This window comes from Oncorhynchus keta, unplaced genomic scaffold (genome assembly GCF_023373465.1).
Source record: "Oncorhynchus keta strain PuntledgeMale-10-30-2019 unplaced genomic scaffold, Oket_V2 Un_contig_5916_pilon_pilon, whole genome shotgun sequence".
In the NCBI taxonomy this organism is placed as follows: Eukaryota; Metazoa; Chordata; class Actinopteri; order Salmoniformes; family Salmonidae; genus Oncorhynchus; species Oncorhynchus keta.
The window spans coordinates 42,879-61,424 of NW_026288583.1; the positions used below are offsets into that span (position 1 = coordinate 42,879).

The window sequence follows — 18,546 nt, forward strand, 5'->3', positions numbered from 1 at the left end:
GCAACAGAGTAACTCTGGGTCTTCCTTTCCTGTGGTGGTCCTCATGAGAGCCAATTTCATCATAGCGCTTGATGGTTTTTGCAACTGCACTTGAAGAAACTTTTAAAGTCTTAAAGTAGTGATGGACTTTCGTTTCTCTTAGGTTATTTGAGCTATTCTTGCCATAATATGGACTTGGTTTTTTACCAAATAGCACCATCTTATGTATACCACCCATACCTTGTCACAACATAACTTATTGTCTCAAACACATTAAGAATGAAGAAATTCCACAAATGAACAAGGCAAACCTGTTACTTGAAATACATTCCAAGAGTGGGCAAAGCTGTCAAGGCAAAGGGTGGCTACTGTGAAGAGTCTCTATAAGACTATAAAATATATTGTTTCTGCTCTTGCTCTATCAACTGCCATTTGAAAGCATATTTAAAAAATGATATCTGGGTCGTTTAACACTAAAGTGTTTTGTTAAATGAAAATGTGTCTTTCTTATTGGATAAGTCCAGGTAGTCCCTCTCCAGTTTCACTCAGTTTTTTTGCCTAATGAACATGACCGTGTTATTGCATTAGAGCAGTGTTTCTCAAACTCGGTCCTGGGGCTGCTTCTGGGTGCACGTTTTGGTTTTTGCCCTAGCGCTACACACATTATTCAAATAATCAACTTATCAAGCTTTGGTTATTTGAATCCGCTGTGTAATGCTAGAGGAAAAACCAAAACCCGGGGGAGTTTGGGAAACCCTGCGTTAGAGTGATCTGAGAAACTCTGCTTTGGATTCATTCAGACTCAGGTGACCAGCTGGCCGCTGCTGCAGAAGTCCAATGATGTCATCAATGCCAAGTCCCTGTGCCGACTGGCCTGGCAGCCCAAGGCCGCTAAGGTACTAACTCACTTACCTCTACTTTTAGGTTATAGACTTAAAAAGAAAAATGCTATTGCAACCTCTTTCGATAAGGAATTGAGACCCAAAGCTCAAGAGAAGTTTCAAGTGTGTATCACCAAGGATACAGTCAGCTGAGTGCATACATTTAGAAAGTTCACAACACATTTTATACTCTTGTATGCGTCACCTCCCCAGCTATACATTTTATGACACCAATGAGTTTCCCTCCTTTCCCATGTGCAATTGCCATGGTCCTCTTGTTTAGCTAGATGTCAGAATCACACCCTGACCATCCTTGGCCTGACCCTTCTATCTGATCCTAGGCAATTTCCTCTTATCTGATTATGTCAATCTTTCTAAATTAGCATACACACAGTTTCAAGTGCATCTGCTCTCTCTGTTCAGTGCGCTCTTTTCTTAGCAGTGGTCTCAGTTTGGCAGATGCGTGAGGATGAGATGCCCGTGTGCTTCAAGGTTTAACTGATCTTTTTTCTGCAGTTTACACAATTTTCATTTATTTTATTTTACCTTTATTTAACTAGGCAAATCAGTTAAGAAAAAAAAAAATCTTATTTTCAATGACGGCCTAGGAACAGTGGGTTAACTGACTGTTCAGGGGCAGAACGACAGATTTGTACCTTGTCAGCACGGGGGTTTGAACTTGCATCCTTCCGGTTACTAGTCCAACACTCGAACGACAGCGCTTACAGGGTAGCCTAGTGGTTAAAGGCACTGACTTGTTATTCCCACTCGCCATCACTCACCGCTGTCATGAATTGGACTCATGCTAGTCACAAGTTCTGACTGAGCTCAATTGTCTTCCATACAAACTTATAACAATGTGTGCCCACAATGTATTTTGTGTGGAGAAGTGCTTAGTAATGAGTCTCAACGAACAAATTAATACATTTGACAAACATCCACAGCATGATGGTAAACCCAGGGAGTTCTTTCAAAACAGGGCAGAATGCTTCAGGAAACAGTGCTCCGACAGTGGAAAAGTCAGCTAGCAAGGAATTGTCTTTTTATAACAGATGATGATAAGCAGAAATAAGGGAGTACTAACTAACTCTCATTATAGTAATATATAATAATATTATTATTATTATTATAGTAGATGTGAGTTTCTCTTTCAAACAATCCCCTTGCCTTGTAATGTTACACAGCTAATAGCTAACATTCGCCAAGCAAGCTAGCTACAACCCTAGTAACAGTACAGATGAAGATGAAAAATGAACAGGCCTACCTGTACATCTTACTGTATAAATTGTTGAAAACTTGTCTAGGTTGGAACTGTTGCTGTTTAAAATACAATAATAATTTTCATTCTTAACTGGAATAAACGGATTGAAGCAAGATGCTTTTTGAGGCGAACACATTCACACAGTTCTGGGTTGCTCATCCACAGCAGGAAGCGGTCTCCTGCCTGACTGAGAAAGCAGTAGATGTTCTGGTCCAGTTTGGCACCACATACCTATGTGAGTCAGGGCTCTCAACTCTGACATACTTTAAAAAAACAGGAACTGTTTCTGTACAAGGCTGAGCTTGACCTCAGTGTTGCACTGTCCAAAACTGAGCCCAGAATAGACATGCTCTCATTAGAACTGTGTGTGTGTTTTCTGGTCTACATATGTGTGATGTGATCAATCACTTTATTCCAGTTTAGAATAAAAAAATATGTATTATATTTTAAAACTTCTTATGGCTGCTGTCCCTGTACAGGGATCAACATCAGCGGAAATGTCAGAGTGACAACTAATAGTACTCGATACAACTCAAACTTTCATTAAAACACACATGCAGGGTACTCAATTAAAGCTACGTTTTTTGCAGTCTGTCAATGAGTACTGTTACATGCACACAATGCGGTTATTGTGGATATAATAGATTCATATATTAGTTTGATCAATTTTTATATGCTTTGTAAGAATAACTATTTCCCCTATATTCCTAATTACATGGACACATCTGAAATCATGCTACCTGATGGAACTCACCAATCAAATAAATGTTCTACCGTGATATTTTTGGGAAGCATATTTGAGTTTGGTCATATAAAGTTTATGCAACAGTTCCAACATAGACTTTCAACAATTTCTACTGTAAGATGTACAGTAGGCCTGCTCATTTTTCATCTGTACTGTTACTTAGGATTGCCCTATCAAGAAGCCTGTGTGTGTGTTCTGTTATTTATCTGTGTGATGTGATCAATCTGTTTATTCCTGTTCAGAATGTAAATGATTTATTGTATTTTAACAGCAACAGTTCCAACCTAGACCGGTATGACAGGGTTTTTAATGGGGGAAAATACACATTTATATGGATATTTAATTTCATTGTTATTTGTTTTTGTCTATACTGCATTTTGTTTTAGGCATAAGGGCAATGAAAATGTACTGATATTTATGTATAGTTGCATATTTTTCTAAGCTTGGGTCTCAGGAAAACACAGAATTTCTCATTTGTGTCCCAGGCTGAAAAGGTTTAAGAAGCCCTGTTTTAAGGTGACCTATAGTTTTCACCTGTTCAGTACCTCTTTTATGCACCATTATTATTTTTTCAGGTTAGTCACATCGAGATAGGATATATTTTTCAAGACTGATCCTGATCCACTTAGTGACACTTAATCCATTATGTCAGTGCGTCCAGTGGTTTCCATAGTGTGTGTGTGTGTCTAGCTCCTGGCCGTTCCCGTGGAGACAACGGTGCAGCTGTACCAGAGAGACTCCTGGGCCCAGGTGGGCACACTCTCCGATGACCTTGGCACACAGGTGAGGTCAATGGGTAAAGTGGACACCTGGGGGGCATGTTCAGTAAGGTTACAAAAGGGTTTGAAACGGAAAACAAAATTAAGCGTTCCTCATGGATGGCCTACTCTGTTTCACAATTTACATTTACATTACATTTAAGTCATTTAGCAGACGCTCTTATCCAGGGCGACTTACAAATTGGTGCATTCACCTTATGACATCCAGTGGAACAGCCACTTTACAATAGTGCATCTAAATATTTTAAGGGGGGGGGGAGAAGGATTACTTTATCCTATCCTAGGTATTCCTTAAAGAGGTGGGGTTTCAGGTGTCTCCGGAAGGACAATGTTTTCTCCTCTACCTATTAAACAACACCATGCACGGCTCCACTGTAAGCCTGGGCGATATGGGCAAAAAAATCATACGCAGCTTTTATGTATAGGCGATTCACAATATATCTAGATTTTGAAAACATGGATATTTTTCTAAATAAGCTTTGTTGTACAATTTTAAAGGTCAAATAAACTTAATTTCAAATGGACAGCAATGATCTAATGAATTCAGGGCTTGGGAAATTATATGTTTTTTGCAGGCTGTCAATGAGTACGGTTACATGCACACAATGCGGTTATTGTGGATATAATAGATTAATATATTAGTTTGATCAATTTTTACATGCTTTGTAAGAATAACTATTTCCCCTATATTCCTAATTACATGGACACATCTGAAATCATGCTACCTGATGGAACTCACCAATCAAATAAATGTTCTACCGTGATATTTTTGGGAAGCATATTTGAGTTTGGTCATATAAAGTTTATGTAAAACTTACTTCTAAGACTCATGCATTCAGTTATTCCTAACTCACTTCACTCGGGCTATAGAGGGAGTTTCGCTCGGCTGGCGCTAGCACATGTGCAGACCAAATACACAGCTGGAATGACGATTTGGGTTTTTACATGTGCTAATAATTTGAAAGATTACTCAGGTGTTTTAATCGGTGTGTGCTTGATTCGATTTGAAAAAACCTGACCCAACTATTCTCCTGCTTCTGCTGGCTTTTGCAGATTCTGCCACTACTCTCCTGAAGTTGCCGGTAATAGGCTACACGAGGAGTCGGCAAACTTTCTCATGTGGAATGGCAATTTATCTTACCATTTCTACGTACCAATCTGTATGCCAGTTATGGTTTTCATATGCAAATATTAGTGAAACAGTTTCATGTCTTCATATCTCAAAATCATTGTCATGTGGTTAATCAACTTCTATTTCCATTGCCAACTATGTAAAAATAGCCTACATAAAGCCAACAAATAAAAACATTGCAGTATGCAGGTAGAAAATATAAAAATAAATATCCTATAAATCACATTGGCTACACATGGCCTGTCTGCAATGAACTTGAAATATTGTATAAACTATTTAACTTGGGTCTGGCCCAAAGCTTGTCCCTAGCCAACTACCAACATTGTATAAATTATTCTAGGCTCTGTTTCCTTAGCCAGTGAGCTCGGGACAGACCCAGTTGTAGTCTATTTGCGCAAGGGATGAGAAGCAGTGCTTGACTTGGGCACTAGCTCACCGGAGCTGAGTTCCGGCACCTCAAATGTTCTGCTTGAGCTCCTGTTTTTATAGAATATTAGCTAAAAAGTATTGTGGAGCTCCTGGACCTAAATATAAACAGTAGCAGCACCCAAAATGGGTACCGGAGCCTATTTCAGTCCAAGTCCAGCACTGATAAGAAGTAATCAGGTAGGCCTATTTCATTACGTTTCAATTGGATCAGAGCATGACATCTCACGCAGACTGGCTATCGAAAGGCAGAGAGCTGGAAAGATTGATCAAATATATTGAGGAAGTATTGTTATTCTCAATGGATGTAAAAACAGACTTTGTTTGCTTTCTGTTTGAGGGGAAGAAAACATTACTTTGAGTAGCTCCACAGGTCATTAATGGTGGTGCGTTAAGCCAATCAGAAATACTATCAGATCCCCAAATGGGCACATTTATATGCCTACATTTGTGCGCAGGCCAGGTAGCCTATAGGCCTACTTCTATGCGTGTCCTTACTCAACATTGCCAGGAGCGCTCCAAACAAAAGACGGATGACTAAATTTACAAAACTCGTAAAACGGAATGGTTGTGCACTCTGCAAACAATTTGTCCTGTCTGACATTGAGGGGAGACTGGAATAATAATATTGAATGCATTCAAATAAATTACAGTAACCAAACAGACTAGGAATTACTGGTAAATGTATTACAGGTGATATATGTAATGGGGAATTGATATACACTAACAATCAAACGCAAACAATTCACACAATTGTTATGAAACAATGAATGTGCATTCTGGAGAGGAAAGTGCATTGTGCGTCTGGGCGCTTGGTCAATCCGATGTCTGCATTGGCACAGCATGTACCACCCACGCCTACATTCAACAAATCACGTCAATATGGAGCTATACAGAGCCTTCTGCATTGTTACAAAATTTGGGAGGCGCATGGTGTTGCGGTACGGAGCTCGATTTGGCCTCTGCATGCCTCTGGAGGCTCTGCGATTGCTTCACGCCCTCCATATGGAGACTTCTACCACATTTTCCAATCAAGCATGAATTGGCTTTTAGTCTATCTAGCCTTCCGCAATGGATCAAAAGTTTGGACACCTACTCATTCAAGGGTTTTTCATTATTTTGACTATTTTCTACATTGTAGAATAATAGTGAGGACATCAAAACGATGAAATAACACATGGAAACATGCAGTAACCAAAAAAGTGTTTAAATATTTAAATATTTGAGGTTCTTCAAAGTAGACACGCTTTGCCTGACAGCTTTACACAGTCTTGGCATTCTCTCAACCAGTTTCATGAGGTAGTCACTTGGAATGCTTTACCAACAGTCTTGAAGGAGTTCCCACATATGCTGAGCACTTGTTGACTGCTTTTCCAAACCATCTCAATTTGGTTTAGGTCGGGGGATTGTGGAGGCCTGGTCATCTGATGCAGCACTCATCACTCTCCTTCTTGGTCAAATAGCCCTTACACAGCCTGGAGGTGTGTTTTGCGTCATTGACCTGTTGAAAAACAAATGATTCTCCCACTAAGCGCAAACCAGATGGGATGGCATATCGCTGTAGAATCACTGACAGTGTCACCAGCAAAGCACCATGCTTCACAGTGGGAAACACACATTCGGAGATCACCCGTTCACCTTCTCTGTGTCTCACAAAGACATGGCGGTAGGAACCAATAATCTTCAATTTGGACTCATTAGACCAAAAAGACCGGTGGAAATCGGTCAATGTCCATTGCTCATGTTTCTTGGCCCAAGCAAGTCCAACCTGTTCACAACACTACTGATTGGCTCAAACCTACAAAGGAGGAAATAACTTCCACAAATTAACTTTTAACAAGGCACACCTGTTGGTTGAGAGAATGCCAAGTGTGCAAAGCGAAGGGTAGCTACATTGAAGAATCTCAACTATAAAATATATTTGGACTTGTTTAACACTTTTTTTTGGTTACTACATGATTCCATATGTGTTATTTCAGTTTGTTTGTCTTCCCTATTGTTCTACAATGTAGAAAATCGTTTTTTATTTTTTATTAAGAAAAACCCTTGAATGAGTAGGTGCGTCCAAACTTTTGTGTCTGTTACTGCTCGACTAAAACAACGTCGGTCGACCAACAGCCTAACGCCAAACAATCGGCCAGTCGGCTAATTAGGGTTAGCCCTACACTCCACAAACCTACAGGAACACCATAACCTGAAACATTGATTTTTAACTTAATGCAAGTTTGGCATGAAACATATTATACATTTGTTCATCCGTAGCACTAATTGAACTGTAACTTTATTTCACAGCAGTTATTGGAAACTGATGTGTTCTTTCATTAGAAAAGCATTGCACGCCCTATAAACCACCTCACCAACACTTCACCTGGTATACATTGGTAACGATATGGAAAATGATCTGTTGCTCCCATTTAAAAGGGTGGTTTTCCATCTTTAATGAGTCATTTTCTCACCTCCATCTCCTCTCTCAATCTTTCTCCATTCCTTGCTCCTTCTACCAGGCAATAAATGTTGTGGCATGGTCGCCCTGTGGGAAGTTCTTGGCTGCAGGGAGCATCGGAGGTTTGCTGACGGTCTGGGACGTGGAGAGCAAGCTGTGTGTGGAAAGGTATGAGACAGAATCACACTGAAACTCCTAGAAAGCAATATTCGATTCGCTCAATTGATTTAATTTAATATTTCACACGGACTGACTGTTCTCCTTGCTTTGGTTGAAGCATTTGAGTGGAACTGTGCAGAGCTGGGTTCAATATAAGTTCAATAGTGTTTTTTATTTTTCAAATACTTGATTGGGTTCAACTGATCTTGCCTGGCACAATGGAATAACCCACATTTGCATTTCTAATTGGGACTAATTTTGGTGCCGACTAACCGGTCAACAAACGGTTAACTTTTTCCAAACCGTAATATTACATCTATGCATGCATACAAGGAAAGGACATTTTTCATTAAGAGTTTAAAGCAGAACTGACAGTTACTTATACTAAACAAAAATAGAAACTCAACATGTAACGTGTTGGTCCCATGTCCCTGAAATGTTCAATTTTTGTGTACACATTTGTTTACAGTGCATTTGGAAAGTGTTCAGACCCCCTGATTTTGTATCCCCCCCCACGTTTTGCTACGTTACAGCCTTATTCTAAAGTGGATAAAATAGTTTTTCCCCCTCATCAATCTACACACAATACCCCATAATGACAAAGCAAAACAGGTTTTTAGACATTTTTGCAAAGGTATTAACTAAAAAAACATCACATTTACATAAATATTCAGACAATTTACTCAGTACTTTAAGCACCTTTGGCAGCAATTACAGCTTCAAGTCTTCTTGGGTATGACGCTGCAAGCTTGGCACACCTGTATTTAGGAAGTTTCTCACATTCTTCTCTGCAGATCCTCTCAAGCACTGTCAGGTTGGATGGGGAGAATCGCTGGACAGCTATTTTCAGGTCTCTCCAGAGTTGTTTGATCGAGTTCTAGCTGGGACACTCAAGGACATTCAGAGACTTTTTTTTTCCCGAAAGCCACTCCTGCGTTGTCTTGGCTCTGTGCTTAGGGTTGTTGCCCTGTTGGAAAGTGAACCTTTGCCCCAGTCTGAGGTCCTGAGCGCTCTGGAGCAGCTTTTCATCAATAATCTCTCTCTACTTTGCTCCATTTGTCTTTCCCTCGTTCCTGACTAGTCTCCCAGTCCCTGCTGCTGATGCTTCCACCACCATGCTTCACTGTAGGGATGGTGGCAGGTTTCTTCCAGACGTGACGCTTGGCATTCATGCCAAATAGTTTCATCTTAGTTTCATCAGACCAGAGAATCCTGTTTCTCGTGGGCTGAGAGTCTTTAGGTGCCGTTTGGCAAACTCCAAGTGGGCTGTTGTGCCTTTTACTGAGGAGTGGCTTCCATCTGGCCACAGTACCATAAATGCCTGATTGGTGGAGTGCTGCAGAGATGGTTGTCCTTATGGAAGGTTTTCCCTTCTCCACAGAGGAACTCTGGAGCTCTGTCAGTGTGACCATCAGGTTTTTGGTCACATTCCTGACCAAGGCCCTTAATATCGAGAAGCTGATTAAACAGCGTGATCTTTACACAGGTGCACCTTGTGCTGGGGACAATAAAAGGCCACTATAAGAAGTGCAGTTTTGTCACACAACACAATGCCACAGATGTCTCAGGTTTTGAGGGAGTGTGCAATTGACATGCTGACTGCAGGAATGTCCACCAGAGCTGTTGCCATAGATTTGAATGTTAATTTCTCTTCCAACGTCATTTTAGAGAATTTGGCAGTACATCACAAACGCAGACCACATGTAATCATGCCAGCCCAGGACCTCCACATCTGGCTTCTTCACCTGCGGGATCGTCTGAGACCAGCTACCTGGACAGCTGATGAAACTGAGGAGAATTTCTGTCTGTAATAAAGCTTTTTTTGTGAGGAAAAACTCATTCTGATTGGCTGGGCCTGGCTCCCCAGTATGTGGTATAAATGAGTCAACAGTTGAGTCATCTACTTTATGAAATTACAGTCTGATGCGCTCCCATCTTTGAATTCAACTTCAATTGCGCTGCTTTCGTGTGTGCCGTTTACAGCGTGCAGCAGAGGGAAAGTGTACAGACAAATGCCACAGTTCAAACTATGCTACTAAAATGTTGCAGTCTGGCTTTGTTTTTTTAAAGTGTGCAAATGAACAACCAAAAAAAAAACCTGTGACAAAACACCATGCAAAGAAGAAACATGTAGGCCTATTACAGCAACGTTTTGCAGGAGCCTAGGCTGGCTGCTCAACTACAATACATTTTGAGCAGTGGAGGCTGCTGAGGGGAGAATTGCTCATAATAAAGCTGGAATGGAATGGTATCGAAAACATGGTTTTCATGTGAGCCATGCAATGCAAAATATGTTTAAATGTTACAACAACCTATTTGGAGTTATAAAATTACTTTTTGATTATGGTAGAAGCATATTATACAGACCTGCAAATATTATCTGCTTTTGTTTTAATATGTTAATTCTATATACAGCATCCTGTGGGCATTATAAAGGGCCATATTTTTTGTAATTAAACAATGGCCAGTTTGGGCTGTAGTTTCATGTTTTTTCCTAGGCTCACGAATTCATTGTGCTTTTTCTATATGGCCTGTGCGCTGATTTGAGTTTGACACATGGGCTAAGCATATCTATTTATGTAGCTATTTATTTAGCAAGCTAAAAAACACGGAAGTCTTGTCGTTGGAGGAGTGGGTGAGTGACTTTTTCCCCTCCTATTGTTTTTCGGTGGCTACAGCTGGAGATGCAGTTGTCATTTAATTTTATTGCTAGCAAGAAATGTGACTCAATTTGCTAGCTAGCTATGCTGAACTTGAACAACTGTTATCCACAGTTAGCATATCTCATAGTTGTCAATCAAATGTATTTGGCATCGATCAAATGGGTGGGCTGTCAAGTTCCCGTTGTAGTTGTCCAAACGGGCAATCTGTAGAAGACGAGCGGGCTACTATTCCCCATCGTTTATCAGTGCAATTCTGACGGCCAACTAGCCCGGAAAGTTTTGAAAGAGTTTATCTAATGTTCCCTCCTGTTCACTGGTCTGCATAGACTCCGGTCCTGGACAAGATGTTTTATTTACTGCAATGTCTTATTAATTGTCCAAACGCACGGCCACTTTCCCAATTTTTATATTGCTCTGGAATTTTCACAAATGCCTTGCTATATGATGTTCTCAAATAGTCTATGAATTTATGGGAACACGAAAATGACCATCTAAGTGCTCACTTGTCAGATACTGTGATTCTTCCAGGGGGTAAATAAGAACATATTTTAATAAGATTTCATGTTGCTAAAACTCTGGTCCACTTTAATAGGCTTGCTATTGTTGCATGTTTCTATCATCTTACAGTCAAAAGGTTATAGCTAATTATTGAACATTCTCCTGTAATAAAGCAGCTATTGTTGCACAATGGGCAATGACTGGCCTTGTAAAAGCACGTTTCACTCCAGTACCAGCTTTTTGAAGAGCTGCTCTTGTGCTGCCTGATCTGTGATGGGCTATTCCACCCCTCAAACTACGTTCTCTGTATGCTGTGCGCGTCTTATAAATAAGATACATGACGACTAACAAAAATACACAAGTGCCAATTGAATTATGCAATTTTTTTATAGACCGATAAGCATTATCGGTCAAATGTATTTTCCTATTTAAAGGTTAACCGTTAACATCCCTAGTACCAATCGCTCTCCCACCCACACCACACATCTGACACTCCAGGTAGAACTAAATCCGATGCTCAAGTATTTGAAAGTTGAATCCACTGACATGGATTTTTTTGTCCATTTGGTAGGCAGACTCATGAGAAGGGCTACACCGTGTGTGGACTAGTCTGGCATCCCTCGGGCGGTCAAATAGCCTACACCGACACAGAGGGCTGTCTTGGCGTGCTGGATGGGCTCTCCTCTTCTTCCTCCACTACGGCTTCCTCCACTATGACCAAGGTGAGTCTCTGGTCTTACATGGAGGCTTCTCTATCCCACCCAAATGTGCCACTGTTAACTCACTTCTAACCAATATTGGGATCGGTACACTTTAACACTGTCTGTTTGTTTGCCGAATTGACCCCAAACATGGTCTTCTTGGACCCGTTCATGTTCTGCTCGATCTACTTAGTCTACAGAGCTAGGGTCAACGTTGATGCTATTATTATTTGCCATGTTTCTTTGCTTCGTTCACCTCTATTTTAATAGAGATCTTGAGGTCCATTCCACAGTTCTGTTATTTTTAAACTGTGATTGAACCAGGTTAGTAAGTCATTGAGAACAGGTTGTCTTTCCCAATAACATGCTGACTTTGGGAGTGAGGTTTATTCTACTTTAGCAGGCTCCAGCCAGCTACGATGACCTTTTCGACGACGATGACGACAGACCCATGGACGAGGGTATCAGCGAGGGCGCACGTTCACCCGCCAAGAACCCCGAGGACGATGACGACGACCTCATACCTGCGACGGGGCGAGCACGGAACAGGAGTGCCTTCCTCGACGACGAGAACTCACTTGGTGAGAAAGCGATGTCCATCGTACATAGTTGATCAAAGTATCATAGCTGGCTCGTCTTCTGAAACAGCAATTCTTTGAGCTGATAAATACACCTCCGGGTTTCATTTAGATAAAACCAAGCACTGCAGTAAACCATGCATGGCTACAGTATTTCATTCATTAAATATTCTCTTCAGATATGTGGCCCTTTCCAAGACTCTGTCTTGCAAGGGGTTTGCCTCTTCATGAACTCCCAACTGGTGTGCTAATTCCAGTGCAGTGGAAGTGTCGACCCACTCTTCGCCTGTCTTGGAATACCTGATTGTCAAATGCCGACCCTTCTACTTCCCAAGGGAGTTTTCAGCTGTTTTTGTGACTGTTGTATACATTCCACCTCAGGACAATAAAAATAACAAGCTGGCGCTTAACGAACTGTACAAGGCTATAAACAAGCAGGAAGCCCTATACCCGGAGGCTACCTTTCTGGTTGCTGGCAATTTTAATTTGATGCCCAACTTCCATCAACACATCTCCAATGCCACTAGGGGTGATAGTCCTAGACCACTGCTAGTCTACCCACAAGCAAGCATACAAGGCCCTCCCTCGTTCGCCATTTGGTAAATCAGATCATGACTCCGTACTCTTGCTTCCTGTTTACAAGCAGAAGCTGAAACAGAAAGTACCCACGATTCACTCTGTTGAGAAATGGTCACCAGAATCAGAGGGTATGCTACAGGACTGCTTTGCTATGTTTCACCTCCATCACCGGCTTCATTCGAAAAAAATGCATTGGCAAAGTTGTACCCACGGTGAGGGTTCGCGCCTTTCCCATTCAAAAGCCCTAGATTAACACTGAGGTTGGCGCTAAAACTAAAGGGTAGGGCTACCACACAGAGCACCCTGATGCTACGATCGTAGACAGGAATAAGTACAAGAAGGCCTGCTATGACCTCCACAGTCGTCGTCAAATGAGCAAAAGGACAATATAGGAATAAGGTGGAATCATATTACACAGGCTCTGACACCCACCGCATGTGGCAGGGGCTCCAGTCCATTACAGATTACAAAGGAAGACCCAACTGTGCTCTGCCCAACGATTTATTTGTATTTATTTATTTAACCTTTTATTTAACCCGGAAGGGCTCATTGAGCGTCCTGGCCAAGATGGGCAGCACCAAGTCATTACACAATTAGACGGACATGAAAAACTACAAGTAATCTAGTTAAAAACCTAGAAATCGCAGAAGTATAACAACAACATAAATCAGCTAATTAAAAAACATTGACAGGTCAAGGAATCAGCCTCAAAATCCTTTGTCAATGAGTTTAGTTCTTCAAGTTAAACTATTTTGTAAGACGTTTCAAGCCGATGGTGCAGAGTACATAAAGCCCTTTTACCAAATTCATTTAGGACGAGTACCCACCACAATAAAATGGTAGTAAACACAAAATGGCTTTGTAAATGAATGTATACCAGTGACTGAGCCTACGAGTGACTAGAGAAGGCCAGCCAGCCCTGGTATATAAAGTGCAGTGGAGCGTAAGGGTTTTACATTTTAAAATAATCTCAATGCGCCATGGTAAAGGGTGTCAATTGTTCTCAAATATCACCATAGTCTAGTATAGGCATAAATGTAGCTGATACTAGCCTCCTGGCTTCAAAAGGAAAAACGGGCCTTATTCCTAAAATAATATCCCTACTTCAGCTTAAATTTGTTTGTAATTTGTTGAATATGCAATTTAAAAGAGGCCGTCATCAATTAAAATTCAAAGATATTTATGAGGTTTACAGCCTCATCTCATTGCCCTGACTGGTAGTAATAGGTGAAAGGTATTTTTCTTGCTTTAGAAAACACCATTTCGCTTTTTGAGGATAAGCTTCAATTGACACAAGGAATGTTGAACAGTACAAAAAGCAGTTTGCAAGTTCTGAAAAGCTTTCGTGAGAGACGAGGCACAACTATAAATAACAGTATCATCAGCATAAAAGGAAGGTTGCGTATTTTGCCAATTTGTCTAAATTATTTATATAAATAGTGAATAAGAGAGGACCAAGTACAAAGCCCAGGGGCACAGCATTAGACAGACAATTTAACAGAGATAAGCCCATCAAATTGAGTGTACTATCAGACAGATAGTTAGCAAATCATGCAACTGCATGCTCAGAAAGACCTACACTTGACAATCTGCCTCAGTATAGCGTGATCAACTGTATCAAAAGCCTTAGAGATCAATAAAAAGTGAGACACAGTGCCTCTCTGTGGTGGTTGATTTCTTTACTATCAAATGAGGAGAGACAAACATATCACACAAGTCAGTCATATTTCAACTAAATCTTTATTCACTTATTAATAAGGGAGCTGGTTAATACAACACACACAAAGTGAATTGATTGAGTGATGGCAGGTCGACGAATGATGATTCGTTAAGAGCCCCAAGACAAAGGTATTTTTATAGCAAAGATACACCCCCTTCAGTCTACACGACGAACAACAGATGTATGGAATGGGTCACAAGGTTAAGATTTGTATGAAAGGTGCTTATAATTCAGACAGTATCTGTCTTAAAAATAATTCTCATTGTGTAGAAACCAGAGTCTGGACCTGAGCCAACTCTCCCTGGTACCATATAGAACAGAAACATTAAAAACCTGTTATGGCAAGGTGTTCTCCAAGGGGAACTCACCCCCCATTCAGCTGAAAAGGTGGCACGGGGAATTCAAAAATATTCTTTAGAAATATTTAACTTTCACACATAAACAAGTCCAATACAGCAAATGAAAAAGAAACATCTTGTTAATCTACGCATCATGTCCGATTTAAAAAAAAATGTTTTACAGCGAAAACACAACATATTTATGTTAGACCACCACCAAAAGAAAAACGGCCATTTTATTCCAGCCAAAGATGGTCACAAAAGCCAAATTAGAGATAAAATGAATCACTAACCTTTTGATAATCTTCATCAGATGACACTCATATGACATGTTACCGTAATTTCCGGACTATAAGCCGCTACTTTATTCCCACACTTTGAACCTCGTGGTTTATACAATGACGCGGCTAATTTATGGATTTTTCCCGCTTTCACAAGATTCATGCCTCCAAAAAACTGAGCACCGTCACACAAATCGAGCGCGCTCAAACTTCCCATCATTCTGATTACGGTAGTAATTTTGTCACCCTCATCTTTGCAAAGACATGGAGAAATGCATATGATGGGGCTTTCAAGTTGAAGGTGATAAATCTGGCTGTTGGAAAAGAAATAGAGCTGCTGCATGGGAGCTTGGCCTTAATGAGTCGATGATAAGACGTTGGAAACAGCAGCGTGAGGAACTGACTCGGTGCGGAAAGACAACAAAAGCTTTCAGAGGGAAGAAAAGCAGATGGCCCAAAGTATTTGCAGCCACTCGACATCAGTGTAAATTGTGCATTTAAGGTGGCACTCCTTGTTCAGTGGGAGGCTTGGATGACAAGTGGGGAGATCCTTCACTAAAACGCAGAGCATCTTATGGTCAAGTCTGCCAGTGGGTCCTGACAGCGTGGAGCATTGTCAAAAAATCCACTATCATCAACGGGTTTCGAAAGGCTGGACTGCTGCGTGTTGAAAGGGCAGCATGAGCTCAGCGGGGTATTTGCCTCCGGATGAAAGTGACGAGCGACAATGAAAACGATCCAACATCGGATGAAGCAATTCTGAGGCTATTCAACTCCGACACCGAAGGAGATGACTTCAGTGGTTTCAGTGTGCACAGGAGGAGGAAGATAGTGACCAATGACTTTCTTGGTAGGCTACTGTTTTAATTTTTGTTACAAGCCGTGTTTCATTAAAGCCGTGTTTTGTTTAAAGGCTGTTAATTTGTTTCAATGTACCGGTAGGCACCTGCGGCTTATAGACATGTGCGGCTTATTTATGTACAAAATACATATTTTTTAAATAATTCAGTGGGTGCGGTTTATATTCAGGTGCGCTTAATAGTCCAGCAATTACGGTACACAATACATTAATGTTTTGTTCGATAATATGCATATTTATATCCACAAATCTCGGTTTACATTGACGCCATGTTCAGAAATGCCTCCAAAATATTCAGAGGAATTATAGGTAGCTTCGCCAGATCAGAAATACTCATCATAAACTTTGACGAAAGATACATGTTCTACATATAATTAAAGATACACTGGTTCTTAATGCAACGCTGTGTCAGATTTTTTTTAAACGTTACGAAAAAAGCCTACCATGCAATAATCTGAGACAGCGCTCAGACGTAAATATATTTCTCCGCCATGTTGGAGTCAAAAAAAATACGAAATTACATCATAAATATTCCCTTACATATTTGATGATCTTGCACTGCATTCTGATGAAAGGAGTCCTAGTTCCACAATAAATCGTTGTTTTGTTCCATAATGTCCAATACTAGTGTCCAATTAGCTGCATTTGCTAGCTTTTTCAGCTCACGTGCCCAAAAGCTGACACTGGTCCAGGCGAACTTGGACGAAAACGTATATATTCCAGGTCGAATAAACTGGTCAAACTAAGTAGAGAATCAATCTTCAGGATGCTATTTTCATATATATCCAATAACATTCCAACCGGATCATACGTTTTCATCTGCAGCCAAATGGAATAATGGTGACATCAACAGACAAATGCGCCACAGGGAAATTGCATTCTCCCTGGACAGTGATTCATTCCCCTCTCATTCGGTCAAAGTTCACACCAGAGGCTCCATTCCACGTTCTACTGAATGAGGACATCTAGTGGAAGGTGTAGGAAGTGCTAACAGATCCATATCTTATTTGGAAGGGAAGGGGCGATGACGTCAAATTTGACCCACATTCAGAATTTCATTTCCTGTTTGGAAGATTGCCTGGCCTATGAGTTCTGTTATACTCAGACATAATTCAAACCGTTTTAGAAACTTCAGAGTGTTTTCTATCCAATAGTAATAATAATATGCATATATTAGCATATTACATTTACATTACATTTAAGTCATTTAGCAGACGCTCTTATCCAGTGCGACTTACAAATTGGTGCATTCACCTTATGACATCCAGTGGAACAGCCACTTTACAATAGTGCATCTAAATCTTTTAAGGGGGGTGAGAAGGATTACTTTATCCCATCCTAGGTATTCCTTAAAGAGGTGGGGTTTCAGGTGTCTCCGGAAGGTGGTGATTGACTCCGCTGTCCTGGCGTCGTGAGGGAGTTTGTTCCACCATTGGGGGCCAGAGCAGCGAACAGTTTTGACTGGGCTGAGCGGGAACTGTACTTCCTCAGTGGTAGGGAGGCGAGCAGGCCAGAGGTGGATGAACGCAGTGCCCTTGTTTGGGTGTAGGGCCTGATCAGAGCCTGGAGGTACTGAGGTGCCGTTCCCCTCACAGCTCCGTAGGCAAGCACCATGGTCTTGTAGCGGATGCGAGCTTCAACTGGAAGCCAGTGGAGAGAGCGGAGGAGCGGGGTGACGTGAGAGAACTTGGGAAGGTTGAACACCAGACGGGCTGCGGCGTTCTGGATGAGTTGTAGGGGTTTAATGGCACAGGCAGGGAGCCCAGCCAACAGCGAGTTGCAGTAATCCAGACGGGAGATGACAAGTGCCTGGATTAGGACCTGCGCCGCTTCCTGTGTGAGGCAGGGTCGTACTCTGCGGATGTTGTAGAGCATGAACCTACAGGAACGGGCCACCGCCTTGATGTTAGTTGAGAACGACAGGGTGTTGTCCAGGATCACGCCACGGTTCTTAGCGCTCTGGGAGGAGGACACAATGGAGTTGTCAACCGTGATGGCGAGATCATGGAACGGGCAGTCCTTCCCCGGAAGGAAGAGCAGCTCCGTCTTGCCGAGGTTCAGCTTGAGGTGGTGATCCGTCATCCACACTGATATGTCTGCCAGACATGCAGAGATGCGATTCGCCACCTGGTCATCAGAAGGGGGAAAGGAGAAGATTAATTGTGTGTCGTCTGCATAGCAATGATAGGAGAGATCATGTGAGGTTATGACAGAGCCAAGTGACTTGGTGTATAGCGAGAATAGGAGAGGGCCTAGAACAGAGCCCTGGGGGACACCAGTGGTGAGAGCGCGTGGTGAGGAGACAGATTCTCGCCACGCCACCTGGTAGGAGCGACCTGTCAGGTAGGACACAATCCAAGCGTGGGCCGCGCCGGAGAAGCCCAACTCGGAGAGGGTGGAGAGGAGGATCTGATGGTTCACAGTATCGAAGGCAGCCGATAGGTCTAGAAGGATGAGAGCAGAGGAGAGAGAGTTAGCTTTAGCAGTGCGGAGCGCCTCCGTGATACAGAGAAGAGCAGTCTCA

At 41.7% G+C, this 18,546-nt stretch overlaps 1 protein-coding gene across 3 annotated transcripts in view; it reads left to right on the forward strand.

Annotated features, from left to right (window-relative positions):
• Positions 1 to 18,546, forward strand: part of wdhd1 (WD repeat and HMG-box DNA binding protein 1) — a 48,268-nt gene that overhangs the window by 8,616 nt on the left and 21,106 nt on the right. For 2 of the 3 annotated variants that reach the window (XM_035743425.2, XM_035743424.2), the window contains exons 7-11: positions 780 to 875; positions 3,557 to 3,649; positions 7,708 to 7,814; positions 11,538 to 11,688; positions 12,068 to 12,248. In XM_035743425.2, the coding sequence (XP_035599318.1) occupies positions 780 to 875; positions 3,557 to 3,649; positions 7,708 to 7,814; positions 11,538 to 11,688; positions 12,068 to 12,248 (628 nt within the window). The remainder of the gene's footprint in view (positions 1 to 779; positions 876 to 3,556; positions 3,650 to 7,707; positions 7,815 to 11,537; positions 11,689 to 12,067; positions 12,249 to 18,546) is intronic. The other variant, XM_035743426.2, reaches the window with a different exon arrangement.